The sequence below is a fragment of the Eupeodes corollae genome, chromosome 1, assembly GCF_945859685.1.
Source record: "Eupeodes corollae chromosome 1, idEupCoro1.1, whole genome shotgun sequence".
NCBI classification, from domain to species: domain Eukaryota; kingdom Metazoa; phylum Arthropoda; class Insecta; order Diptera; family Syrphidae; genus Eupeodes; species Eupeodes corollae.
This window is the reverse complement of record NC_079147.1, coordinates 210,537,411-210,550,888: the sequence shown is the minus strand read 5'-3', so window position 1 is coordinate 210,550,888 and position 13,478 is coordinate 210,537,411. Positions and strand designations below refer to the sequence as shown.

The 13,478-nt window shown below is 33.3% G+C and overlaps 1 protein-coding gene and 1 non-coding gene across 2 annotated transcripts; both read right to left on the bottom strand.

Annotated features, from left to right (window-relative positions):
• Positions 1-3,798: 3,798 nt before the first annotated feature.
• On the bottom strand, positions 3,799-3,895 carry LOC129943637 (U6atac minor spliceosomal RNA). The gene has a single exon (XR_008781345.1). It is a non-coding gene; the product is annotated as a U6atac minor spliceosomal RNA (small nuclear RNA).
• Positions 3,896-4,287: 392 nt separating this feature from the next.
• LOC129938684 (ER membrane protein complex subunit 3) lies at positions 4,288-5,314 on the bottom strand. The gene has a single exon (XM_056046370.1). It carries the CDS (start codon positions 5,210-5,212, stop codon positions 4,460-4,462), a length of 753 nt encoding a protein of 250 aa, XP_055902345.1. The 5' UTR covers positions 5,213-5,314; the 3' UTR covers positions 4,288-4,459.
• Between the last annotated feature and the right edge of the window lie 8,164 nt (positions 5,315-13,478).

Sequence of the window (13,478 nt, the reverse complement as noted above, 5' to 3'; positions counted from 1 at the left end):
TTTACCAGTGTCAAGTCACATGTACACATTGTACGGTTGTATGTTTGTTGTGTGATGACTTTACAAATCGGTTTATAGATCGTGCATAGAAACTTCCTCTCGAAGATACCAAAGGGTCTCTGCTTCTGCTCCATACAACAAGACAGCGATGATGAATGTTTTGCGCAACGTTTCCACTCCACGTTGTATCATATTTAACCTTTCTTTAAGTAATGGTGAGTTGATAGATGAATGGAAACACTCGGTTCGGTTGAAAACTACCGACCAATTGCAAGGTTTTCGAAGCTGTAGTTAAAAACAAATTGTTAAATCTTATTCACAATAACATTTTAGTTTACCAACATGGTTTCTTAAAAGATAGATCCATTACTACAAATTTTTCAATATTTTCAAATTTTTGTTCATCGTAGATGGAAACGCGTTCTCAAGTCCACACTATTTTTTAAAGGCTTTCGACGGCGTTCAACATAGTGTTCTCTTGCGAAAAATAGAGACATATGGATTTCACTCTCAGCTCCTAATGTGGATAAAGGGTTATTAAGTACATAGAAAAAAGTGTTAAGAATTGATTTTGCCTTGTCTAAGTAAATTATACATTTGTTGGTGTTCCTCAAGGTAGTCACCTTGGACCACTTCTTTTTATTATTTTCATTAAAGGTTACTTTTCTGAAATGTCTTTTATTTGCTGACGATTTGAAAATATTCAGCTCCATAAATTCATCGAACGATGTTCAAAAATTAAAATCTATTTAAATAATTTAATTAAATGGTGTTTAAAAATAAAATGGGCTACATTTTAAGAATAAGAAATGTACCGCTGTGACATTTTCTAGAAGTCATAGTCAATTATATTATATGTACCTATATATATATATTTAAAAAGTGTAATCCGAGTTCACCAGAAAATTATAGAGGCATTTCAGTTCTGAGCTCACTAAGAAAACTGTTTGCACAAATGTTGAACGTTAGGCTTGTGAATTGGATTGAAAGAAATAATTTGATAAGTCGATATCAGGCTGGTTTCCGCGTGGGCCTTTCAACTACTGATCAAATTTTTGCTCTTACGAGCGTTTTATCGACAAAAAGAAGCCCCTTTTTCGTCGATTTTAAAGCTGCCTTTGATACCATCAACGGAAGATCACTTTTACATAAGCTAGCAGTTATTGGTCTTTCAATCAAATTTATTCGGATTTATGAACAACTTTTATTAAACACGTCACAAGGCTGTATATGGAGTCCGCTGATGTTCACTCTTTTTATCAATGACATTGAAAATAAATTACGGGGAGGCGTCAATTATGGCGATTTATCTTTGAAGGTTTTTGCTGATGCTGATGACATGGTGGTGTTCTCTGATAACCCAGTAACATTGCAGCTTCAGACAAATAAACTTAAACAATATTGCGATACGTGGGATCTCAAAATCAACATTATGATTTTTAAACCTCAAAACCGCTCAGATAATAATGTACGAAATTGGTACCACTGTTTTAGTTGTCAGCGAGTATAAATATCTTGGTTTTACTATCACTCATAATTTGAACATACAAAATTATATTAAAGAGAAACTTGTACTAGCCAAATCAGCTATAAACTCGATGTGGTCACATTTTATTTCAAAAAGCTTCGTGGACCCTACATCGAAATTTAAGGTCTTTGAGGCTACCGTGAACAGTTCCTTTTGTTATGGGAATCAAGTGTATAGATACCCATATCTAGAGGATTAGAAAGTTATTCAAAGATACTTTTTCAAAAGAATCTTCCGGTTGCCGCTTAGCACGCCTAAATACGCCATATGTATATGTTGAGCCAGGGCTTCCGCAAATGTATGTTAGAAATTTAAAGGCCAACACAGACTATCTTATTAAAGTTATGCATAGACCTGATAGTAATCTGCACAAGCAAATCCTGCTTATATCACTCCATTGTGTATAGTCACCATTTAGAAATAGGTATGCTCTTGCCACAGCACATAATTTAGGAATGAATCTAAATGCAAAGAACAAAAAAGAATGGTTGATGAGGAAATGTACAAAACTAATCTCGAAAGGGCTAGGGGATCACTTTCTAGAGCAACCTATAGCCGTCTTAATTTGGATTTGGGTGTTAATAATTATTTCTGTGAGGACCTTTATGCTTCTAATATAAGTTTAATATTTAAAATACGGACTGAAGTTCTTGAGCTCAACTACAGGCCACATAGAACATACTTAGATGCAATTTGTTCACTCTGCAACTCAAACCAAAATGAAGATGTTTACCATTTTTTAGTAACTTGTCCTATTTAACATGAAATCCGTAGATAGAAGCTTCTTTTCGTCGGAAGACGTGTTTTTAACGGGGAGTATGGTTGGAAATTGCTGGTACGCTATGGCTCCCATGCAAACAATTACAGTAATTGTTATTTGAGTCTGTTTTGAAGTATCTACATAAATAAGCAAAACAATTTTTTTTTTTAGCTAAACCCAATATTCCATAACTTTAACCTCTTAGAGTTCGCCTTTTTTCCGTTTTAACTAAAATAAAAGTCCATATTCTCTGAAACCTTTCAACTTCTTAGCCATCTTCGTTTTCTTAGTTAAAAACAAGAAAAAATTAAACTTAAATATTTTGAACAATCATTTAAAGTACTTAATTGTTAATTGTTTTCTTTATTCATTGTAACACATATTTATTGTTAACTATTCTTTTTCTTCTTAAAAATAACTTTGCAATTTTAACAAAACAACATTTAAAAAGTTGATCACATTTTTGCAATATGTATACATTATGTTCTTTATTTTTGTATCCATAATTTTATACTCTTTTTTCTCAATGTAAACGTCTTGATAATATTTGGCAGACGGCTCTAATGCCATTCTTGAAAGTTTTTTTCTATTGTAAATTATTGTGTATCGTTTTTAATGAATAAAGATTTATCTAAAAAAAAGAAGATTTATCTATATTATATGTAATTATAAACTAGAAAAGACATTCAAAGATATTCTAGTCTTGTCAGACCACATGTAGAACATTGAACTGTTATATGGAGCCCCTTTACAGTGTTCAGCAATTGTCGTATAGAAAAAGTTCAAAAAAGGTTCACAAAGTTTGCCTTACGAAAAATGTTTGTTTTTTTTCTAATGTTCCATCTTTTAGGACGAGCTGTATTTTGATTGATCTAAGACCTCTTGCTCAAAGAAGAAAATTAAACTCAATACTTTTTGTTTTTGATTTCTTGAATTTTAATTTTAGGTTTTGTTATCTATATTTAGTATTCATGCGCCTTCTCCAACCTTGCAGCCGCTTAACCGTGATTTTTTAAATGTTCCTTACCGCAGTACTAGCTATGCTAAGCATAATCCTATCCCAAGAGCTGGTATGGATTTTAATGAATATTATTTTGCAATTGATTTTAATATTAATAGAAATGTTTTGAAACATAAACTAGTAAATTTGTTATAATGCTATATGTAAACTATGTATTTTATTTAAAAGTTTTATTAAAAAATTTTGATAAATAATAGTGTGTAACTTTTAAGACAAATAAATAAATATCAACTGTTACTTAGTGTAAAGAAACGGGGATTAGGAAGAGTTATTCTACACTTAATTTCAGCACTGATGGCATTTGCAGAATTAACAGCAGTTCCCTGGAAATCGAATTTTTTGATCACCTCGAAGTTATACATATCAATGGTCACTTTCTGACCAAGTCTGCAGTATCAACCATCACTACTCTGCACCAAACTGCATTATTATAAAAGTTTAAATTACGGGCTTATGGTATGCATCCAAATATTTATTGAAATTGTTTAAAAAAATTGTCGACCGAGCTTTGTCTGTGCCTGCTCGGCCATTTATGTGTCCATCCTTGTCTAGGGGAGTGCTAACTTGCTCTCCTTTCAAACTACACGCTTTATATATGTATATCATTCTGTACTAATTTGTGAAGTGACGAAAAATATTCTGCGAATTATAAAGAAATAAAATAAAATGACATGTGTAGGTTTTCGATTGTTTCATGGCTTCCTCTGTATTTCCATTACATCTATTTTTATGAATTAAAAATATATTTAAATAGTTAAATTATAATTCTCGTGCTCGTTTTTTTCTTGAAATGAAAAGTTCGGTTGTTGTCATTGCATCTCTTCCATCGCATTACTTCTTGTGTAGCTTGACTTCTTTTACTTGCGGTTGTTCAGTTTACCCACCTTACCATTCTTGTCTAGATATTTTTCTTAAGAGATCATAAAACAAATGCTTCTTCTGAAATCTTCTTCGACTGCAAGGAAATAAAACCCAGCATTTAAATTGTATTGTTTCTTTATTTCATTTACTTTTCGAAGAAAAATAAAACAAAACAAAACCTGAAAATAAGACAAAACGCACATACAAATAAATGCTACTACATATTATTATTATATTATAATAATTGAAATAAATAAATTTCTAGTTTGTATTCTCAATTATTATTATTCTATTCCGATGGTCGGTCGTTTGCCATTGCAATTCGAGCCATTAGATCTGCTTCAACGTCTTTCAGAGCATTTTTGTATTCACAAATCTCCAAAGCTTCCCATTCAGCTTTGAAAGCATTCTTTGGATCTGGTGGCATGGCCATGGCTGCTCCAGACATTTGATTTTGAGTGAATTGTGTTTGATCGGCTTGGTTGTTCTCGCCCAATACCAGGGAATAGATGCTCCTTAATCCAAAGACATTGAGGAAATACCATGAAGCTGATGAGACCCAAGCTGCATCCAAAGAAGCCAACTCGACACCACGTTGCAACATTGGTTTGAAGCGCAATGTCAGAGGAAATGGAACTTTGGTTGTGACGAAACCAGAGAACATCCAATTGATCCAACCACCGATTATGACCATTGGCAGGACATTTGTAAAGTTTCCTTTAACCATTTCCGAGAGCATTGCTGTGGGATTGGTTGGATTTGCTGCCACTGGTTTGGGAGCTTTGAAGTAACCATATTCCTCGTGATTGAAGAAACTCTTACGCATGGCATAGGAATATTCAGTCAGGTATTTGCCATTTTCCCTAAGTAAACGAGCTCGAATCATTGCCTGACTGTCTTGGATTTGACTCAATTCGACTTGTTTTTGGCTCGATATTAGGATGGATATGTAGTGGCGAATGATTCCGACGAGGAATGTTATCACAATTATGGGTAAAAATACCCACACTCGAATATTAGGATCTATTAGAAGTTCAGTCATGTTTTATCTTTTCAATTTTTTCCGATTCTGATTTTTAATTAATTTTCTTCCTTTTTATTTCTCGACTGCCTTGCTGAAAAAAGTGACAGCACCTGTCAGAAAGAAAATTAATGTCAGTCGTGGAATATTCCAAATTTTGATTACAAATGTAGAAATGAACGAGTACAGTACGAATGGAAAATTGAGACTGAGGCTGTTATAACACTATTTAATAAATTGATGGAATTATTTTTATTATTGTTAAAATGTTTTATCTGTAACCAGAAAAATTTAAAAAACGATGAAGAGTTTTGATTTTTTAATGTAAACACTACGTTTTTATGATTACCTTAACGAGGCAACTAGTTTTGTTTGTTTAACAGCATTTTTCTCTTTGACTTTGACGTGAAGCAATTGTTTTTATTGGTTGCGTTCAATTTCGTGTTTGATTTGCTACTTTGGAAAGGTGAATTTTTAGATAACTTTTTGAATGAGTTGAATAGCTGAATTGATATAGTTGTCAAAAAATAAAATAATTTTCAGCTGTTCTCGAAAAGCAAATACAAATTTATATAAAATAAAATATCCAAAAGATAACTATTGTTAACGATCGTAACTACTGTCGATTCTTAATGTTATGATTGTTACGAATCGTATTAATATGACGTTATAACACCGTTTCACTCACCATTTTTAAGTGTCCAATAATTACGATTTATGTATAACAATATAAAATACAAGTTAGCTTGAGAGCTCAGTTCAGAGTGTTGAATTGTCAAATTGAATAACATGTTTACAAACAAATTATCATTTCGGGCTTGGGAAAAAACAAATATATTACAAATTCGTCATCATAATAAAACCACAACTTTTCATTGCCCAATAAATCTATGTTTTTCTTTTTGCTTTTAATCTTATTGTTAAAAAGGATGAAAAAGTATTTTTATTCATCTCATTTATTATTATTCTCAATTTTCCTTCGCTATTTATTTGTTATTTAAGTTATACAAATATTTAGTTTCCATTCTGATATTGAAAGATTGACACATCAAACTTTTTTACCTAAATGATCCTAAGAAATTTCAACAATAGGTAACAATGACATTTGAACATTTCGTTTGACTTGACACCAAAAGTTAAAAAATCTTAAAAAGAGAACAGACCTATTATTGAAACAGTTGGATAGCTTCCAAAAGTTGGAGGCAAACAACTTCTCCATCATCTATTCAACATAAAACTCTTCCAAAACATAATTTCAACTAAGAACTTCTATTTTATTCTACCAAAACGTATATAAATTTGAAATCTTGTTGAAGGTATATTTTAATCCAATCATATGTTGAATCAGCTGTTCTGTCAGACAGCCACATAAACTAGGAGTACATATCATTTTCTGATAACCCAATTTTTTGGCATCAGCTGTTCTTTTTTACGTAAAACACTAAAAAAAGTAATCAGTTACTTTAAAATAAGTATTTGTTTTTTTCGTGTACTATTAAAAAGTTATAGTTACAATGGTACTGGTTTTTCGATGGCCTTGAAACTATTCTCAAAAAGTTAGTTACTACAACTGCACAAATATTTCACTATTTGCCTATGTATAGTTAGTTTTAGCAATTTCAATGTTTTATTGAAGGGTGTATTTTTCTATTTGGAGTAATGGAGTATAGTTTTTAATTTCATGTGTCAAACGGTGATAACTAAAAAAGTGACCGCTATCCTAATACCGAACTATTGAAATTCTTCTTATAGAAGAACCTAATATCTAATCTCAAGTTTGTCTTAATCCTCTAGAAGTTTGGGGGAACTTTCGAAACAGTCAAATTACTTTAACTTTAAAATTTGCTTATAACTTTTGAAAGCTCATTTTTATATTATGATCAATCCTTGGGTCGTGGTACGATAATTATTCTATGCTTAACAACACTTTACCCAAGATAACCGGTGATTAAATTGCTGAATAAGTAATCAAATATAGAACCACAATTAGCCCTTGATCTCTTGTCAAACCTATATATTTTGATTTTTGAATACCTTTGTTAAAAAGGGTCTAATTGAAAAATAATCTTAACAAAATCTGATCTCACCATTTTTTAGAAACAAAAATATTAAATTAAGTGAATGGAAGGGATTAACTTGCTGTTTGGTTTTTCTTTTTCTTTTTAGTATAAGAACGCCGCTCGAAAAACTTGTAAAAAGATCGCCGTTAAACCCCATATCTTTTGTCATTTTGACTAATTAAACTGACATTATGTCATGTCAATCACCTGCGTTAACTACTTCTCAACAAACAAAAAACCAAAAAAAGAAGTTGAACAAAATATAAATAAAGCATTGCTTAAAGAAGAATAAACCATTAGCACAAACTCAACAAGATGCCAAATTAAATAGCCATTTTGTACAAAATAACTACTGAGCCACGCGATATAATGGTGTACATATCACCATCAAGTATTTATTAACATTCAAGCAAAACGCCAGTTGCGTGATATCCAGATCCACTAGCTTCTTTTCGTTGTATGTGTTTGTATATTAAGCTACAACAACAACTGCTGTCATGTTGTTGTCACGCTAAACTCTTTTAATTAGCTAAAATCTGATGTTTCTTCTTCGTCAAAAAGTTTTAAAGTTTTGTAAGTCGACGAATTGTGGTTGACGTTATAGCCGAACCGTGCGTCGCGTCGTCGTCGTTGTTGTTGCAAAAGACATTGGCGACAACGACCATTGGCGACAGATTGCTTGATCTCAATTTCCAAAATCGATTTCAATTAGTTAGCGTGGAATTTGACCAAATGTGGTAAAAAATGGTGGTAATGTCACCAAACAAGATGAGTGCATGGATCAGAGTGAATTTTGAAATGTTCAAATACTCGTAGTACCCACAATACGCGAATATGTTTGGTATGATGTTGTTTGTAATTTTAAGAAGTACAGTTGATAGTCGATACCTGCAATCATTTATGATCCATGTTATGTGTCCCAAGGGGATTATGGCACATTGTTTGGTTTGCAACGAATGCAGTGCAATAAAATTGACGACATTGGGATAACTTAACGAGAGTTAGAAATGTGAGCAATGTAACATGTGCCATTATGCCGGAAGGTATTTTGTTGTTGTGAAAAAAATCCTATATAGAAGGGCATTGATCTAGTTTGCATGATTGTTGTTTGGTTTTCTTACGATGGCATTTCGACATTTAGTATTTTGACAGATTCTGTAAGGGGTGTAGTTTTAGGAAAATCCTGTCATTTTCTGTCAAATTTTAGGTGAGATTCACATTTGTAGACACTTGTTTCGAGGTAGATTGTGACCAGTTCGTGATTTTAGAGTCTCCGAAGTTACTGTCGATCTCGTACGGAGCAAACCGTTCTTCAAACCTATAACTTTTCTCTCGAACCTAGTTTAGAAGTTGGAACCAAGTCTCGAACCCGTGTGTGAGTTGGTGCAAAAAAGCGATCTTTCCCCACATTTGCATCTCTTGTAAGTTCGGATTGACTGTATAAATTCTGATGTTGATGAATTCATAAAAATTTCGTTTGTGTTTTTTTCAAAAAACAGGGTTTATATTGACTTCTCAACATTTAACCACGCTCTTATTTGACAGAATAAGGTACCTGCTTGAATGTCAAATTTAATACAATTGTCAAAGTCTATCCAATTAAAATATTGTCTTTTTATTTGATTTAAAAATTCGTATTCGCAGTTTTGTACAGAAAACGAGAATTTATCATAAATAGAAAAAAACTAAGAAGACACCATTTCTAGTGGATTTACATGTAACTCTTTTTACTTCCTATCAAGCACATGAATAACTTTTTGACAGTACAGGGTTGCCAAGTCTTAACGAAAATGAAATTCTTGGAAAAAGGTGGTGTAACAAATCCTAAAAAAGTGACAGTAACAAAATTTTAAAGTAAATAAGAAATGTAATGATTAAGTTACACTTGCAGCATTGTTGCAACACTGATTCAGACGAAGATGCTATAATAAAATGAACATGTTCGTCTTCACTATAATCTTCATCTGATTTCCTATAATCTGCATTTTTGAAGACGTCTGCATTTTTAATCTCTCTCTATCCACCCAGTGGGATTTCGTTATTTTGCATCTTCTTTGTTTGCAGACTTCGAAATGACATGTACATAAATCCACCATCAGTTGTCTAATTTGACCCATGTAGTACAAAATGGCCAAATTGTCGTACGATGTCACAATTATTGCATTATATAGATGATAATAACATTTGTGGTAAATCATTTTGACGTTTCAATTGCTTCTACTTATGAAACAAGTTTATAAAAGATCTCAGATTTCTCAGCAACAAAAAGAAAATGTATCGTTTCGTGCTGTCAAAACATTTCGGGTTCGAATAGAAGTAAATTCTGTTGAATAGTATTTCATTTTTCTGCTCTGTCAATCTGTCACCTGAAAATTCTGAGAAATCTCGGAAACATAAACTGGCCATTTCTTTACAAACATTAAAAATACAACCGCTTTCATTCTTAATTTGTATCAATGACAAATAAAATATTTTGTTCATATTATAATAATTAAAGACATCATTTTCTTTAATTGATATCATCCTATTAAGGAAGAACAACTTCAGCAACAAATTTCTAGTAATATACAGATTAAACTTTCATTTATAAAAACGTCAATAATGACGTTGTGGGACGTATGCAGGTACATTTATCATTCAATAAAAATCCCAATAGTCGATTTCTTGACTTTCATAATTCCAAATAAATATTTATCAATTGAAAGTATAAATATTATAAATTCGTATTGACATTTTTTACGAAGTGTCTTTTGAGTTATGGTATAGAAGCAGTAGTTTGTTGTTTCTCAATTTTATACTTGTTCCTCAATCATGTACATCATTTACAACCATAAGCATCGCTATCACCAAATTCTGCGATTGGAATCGAAAGGAAAAGACAACAACAACCACTACAATATTTGTATTGATCATGCTACGCAATTGCATTTTTTTAACCCATAAAAAGAGTTTGACGCGACCCGCCGCACTCCACTCAATCAAAGATAAAATCACATATTTAAGTTTCCGATCCGAAGTTGAATACTTCATCAACTATAACTTGCTTAATCGCGCCATCGATAGATCGCATCGATCGTAAACAGACACCATCACCGCCCGCATTTCGTTTCGGAATGGATTCAATCCAAACTGAACACACGATTATGGCTGACATGTTGTCGATAAAATTACTAAAATTAGCAAGACCACATGTGTGGAACAACTGCGCTCTGCGCAATGATGGAAGTAAGTCAGTGATTTAAAATGGATGCTACTTCGTCAACTTTGATGGTTGATGATGGTTCATTTGTCATACTTTTTTGTGAAGAATTAAATTTCTCTCTAACGACTGAAGCGCCATTTCGAGAAGGTGACTTTTGTGACTTTACATGGAAAATTTTAAGATTTGAGAAGATTTTAAGAACGTTCGCATACAAAATTGTTGGAGTTTCAAAGCATATCGGTATTACTGATAATAGAAGTTTATCAAAAATGCATCTGAGCATTTTCACAAACAACCGAAGTTCTCTGACTAAGTCAAAGACAATCCAGTGCTGAATTGGTTTAAGCAGTGGGGAATTGATGTTAGCATACTGGTAGACGTTTCAGCTTTTAGGGTAACCAGAATGGCAGATTGGTTTCATGTCTTTATGTAGAGGGTCTTTGGACTATTCGCAAGCGTAAATCTTTTTCATACATCGTTCTTCTCATTTTTAAAGTTCTTTCCAAGTTGAGTTATATTTTATTGCTTGGTTGATAAAATCTTATTTTTATTATCAATTAACAAATTATCAAATTGCATTTAATGTGTACGCAGATACGTGTGTTTGCAATTCTTATAAACCCTATAAATTAAAAATAAATGAACAAACATAATTTTGTAGGAGGGTTCAATTTTTAAGAGTGTTGCGGTTTTGCATGAAAATAATGTGTCAAAAAGTAATGCAAAGCACAAACAATTAATTTTCATATTCTCGGGCGTATGAGTAATCTTTCCTTGTTCAACAAATACATATTTACAAACTTTTCTAATGTTTAACTGAGATATGAGTGAATTTGCGGATAGTTACATAAGTTCGGCAAATTTTTAACAAGTTTCACAAAAGTGAGGACATTTTAAAAATTAAACACATGATGTCGCGGACTTTATTTTTTTAGTAAAACCGTTTCTCCGATTTTGAAACATTCTCTAATTGTACTCGAATAAGCCTTATCGTGATATATAGCCTTAATAAATGGGTTATTTGACACTGGAATAATTTTTCAATTCGGACGTTTAGTTCCTGAGATTAGTGCGTTCAAACAAACAAACAAACAAACAAACAAACAAGCAAAGCTGTCAGCTTTTTTATGTTAGTATAGATTGAGTTTGTATTATTCAAGATATTTCATAAAAATTTGATATTTTGAGGTCTGAAATATAGAGCAATAGTAGTATTTGGTGTTTGGAGATTCTGTGTCCAACTCATACCGAGTAGTTGTGCTACATCTGACTTTCTAATAAAACTCAATTGTTATATTCAAGTTTGTAGAAAAACTGTTGTGACAATTTTTAGAAAAAAAGTGTAAATACTTATTAACTGAAATAGTTTTACATTCCAACTTTTTTCGTATATAATTCTAAAATGAAACAATAGGTTAGGTTAGGTTGGAGTGGCTGTCCAGATGTCATTGACACACGTAGACCTCAAGGGTCCATTGTGATACCACTAATGAGGTTACTCATGGGAGAGTAATGAATTCAAACAAACTATTTTGTACTTTTAATAAAGTTAGAGAGACGTTTTGTGTCAATCGTTGCCAGTTCACTGGTATTATTGAAGAAGGGATTACCGAGAAAGTAATTCCTTCTAATGGAGAGTGCTGGACATGTACATAGAAGGTGTTGGACTGTTTCCTCTTCCTCCTCGTCCATGCAGCTTCTACAAAAGTCATTTGTGTAGACCCCTAGCCTCAGAGCATGTCTACCTATGAGGCAGTGTCCCGTTATTACTCCAATTGTAGAGCTTATACTTTGTCTGCTTAGTGATATTAAGCCTTTTGACCGTTTTAAGTCAATACTTGGCCATATTTGCTTGGTTGCCAGGCAGGTGGTACTTTGTGACCATCTAGTATTTGTTGTTTCTAAAGCATATTGCTTGAGAAGATATTTGCATGTAGCAAGTGGTGTTCCTATGTTATGTTTTTGTCTAACATAAGGCAGAAGTGTTCCGTTTTTGGCGAGCTCATCGGCTTTGCAATTTCCCGGAATGTCTCTGTGGCCCGGCACCCAAATGAGGTGAATGTTAAACTGTTCCGTCATCTCCTTCAGAGATGATTGACAATCGTGGACTGTTCGAGAGTTTGTGGAGACAGACGCGAGAGATTTAAGAGCGGCTTGGCTGTCCGAGAAGATTCGTATATCCTTACAAGATATAACGTTTTCTTTGAGCCAGGATAGTGCTTCTTTAATCGCCATTACTTCTGCCTGGAATACACTACATTGATTGGGAAGTCTATAGGATAGACTGAGATTCAGTTGTTCCGAAAAGATACAACTTCCAACTCCGTGATCGGTCTTTGAACCGTCAGTATAGAAGTGTACCGCATCGTCTTCCAGGGGTCCCTCTTCTTCCCAGGAGGATCTTGAAGGGATGGACACATGGAATCTTTTACCAAATACCATTTTTGGGGTGGTATAGTCTAAGCGATCTGGGATAGATCTGAAATTGTCTAGAATGGTTGTATGTCCAGTATTGTTACTGGTCCATTGAGAGGTGGCTCTAAGCCTTACACATGAGTTGGCAGCCACCTTTTTAGAGAAGATGTCAAGTGGTGTTAGGTTTAAAAGCACTTCCAGTGCTGCGGTTGGTGTTGTGCAAAGTGCTCCTGTGATGCACATACCTGCTGACCGCTGGACTTTAATGAGTTTATTTAGATTTACCATCTTATCCAGTGCGGTCCACCATACGACGGCTCCATAAATGAGTATCGGCCTGATTACCGAAGTGTATAGCCAGTGGGTTATTTTTGGGGAGAAGCCCCATTTTGATCCTATGGCCCTTTTACAAGTAAAAAGCGCTACAGTAGCCTTTTTGACTCTTTCATCAATATTTGCCTTCCAATTTAGTTTTTTGTCTAAAATGAGGCCCAAATATTTAGCTTGGTCGGAAAAGCTTAATGGTATTCCTTTAATCTTGGGTGGGCTAATCTGAGGAATTTTTTATCTTCTCGAGAAGAGTATTAATTCTGTTTTGTGTGGGTTGACG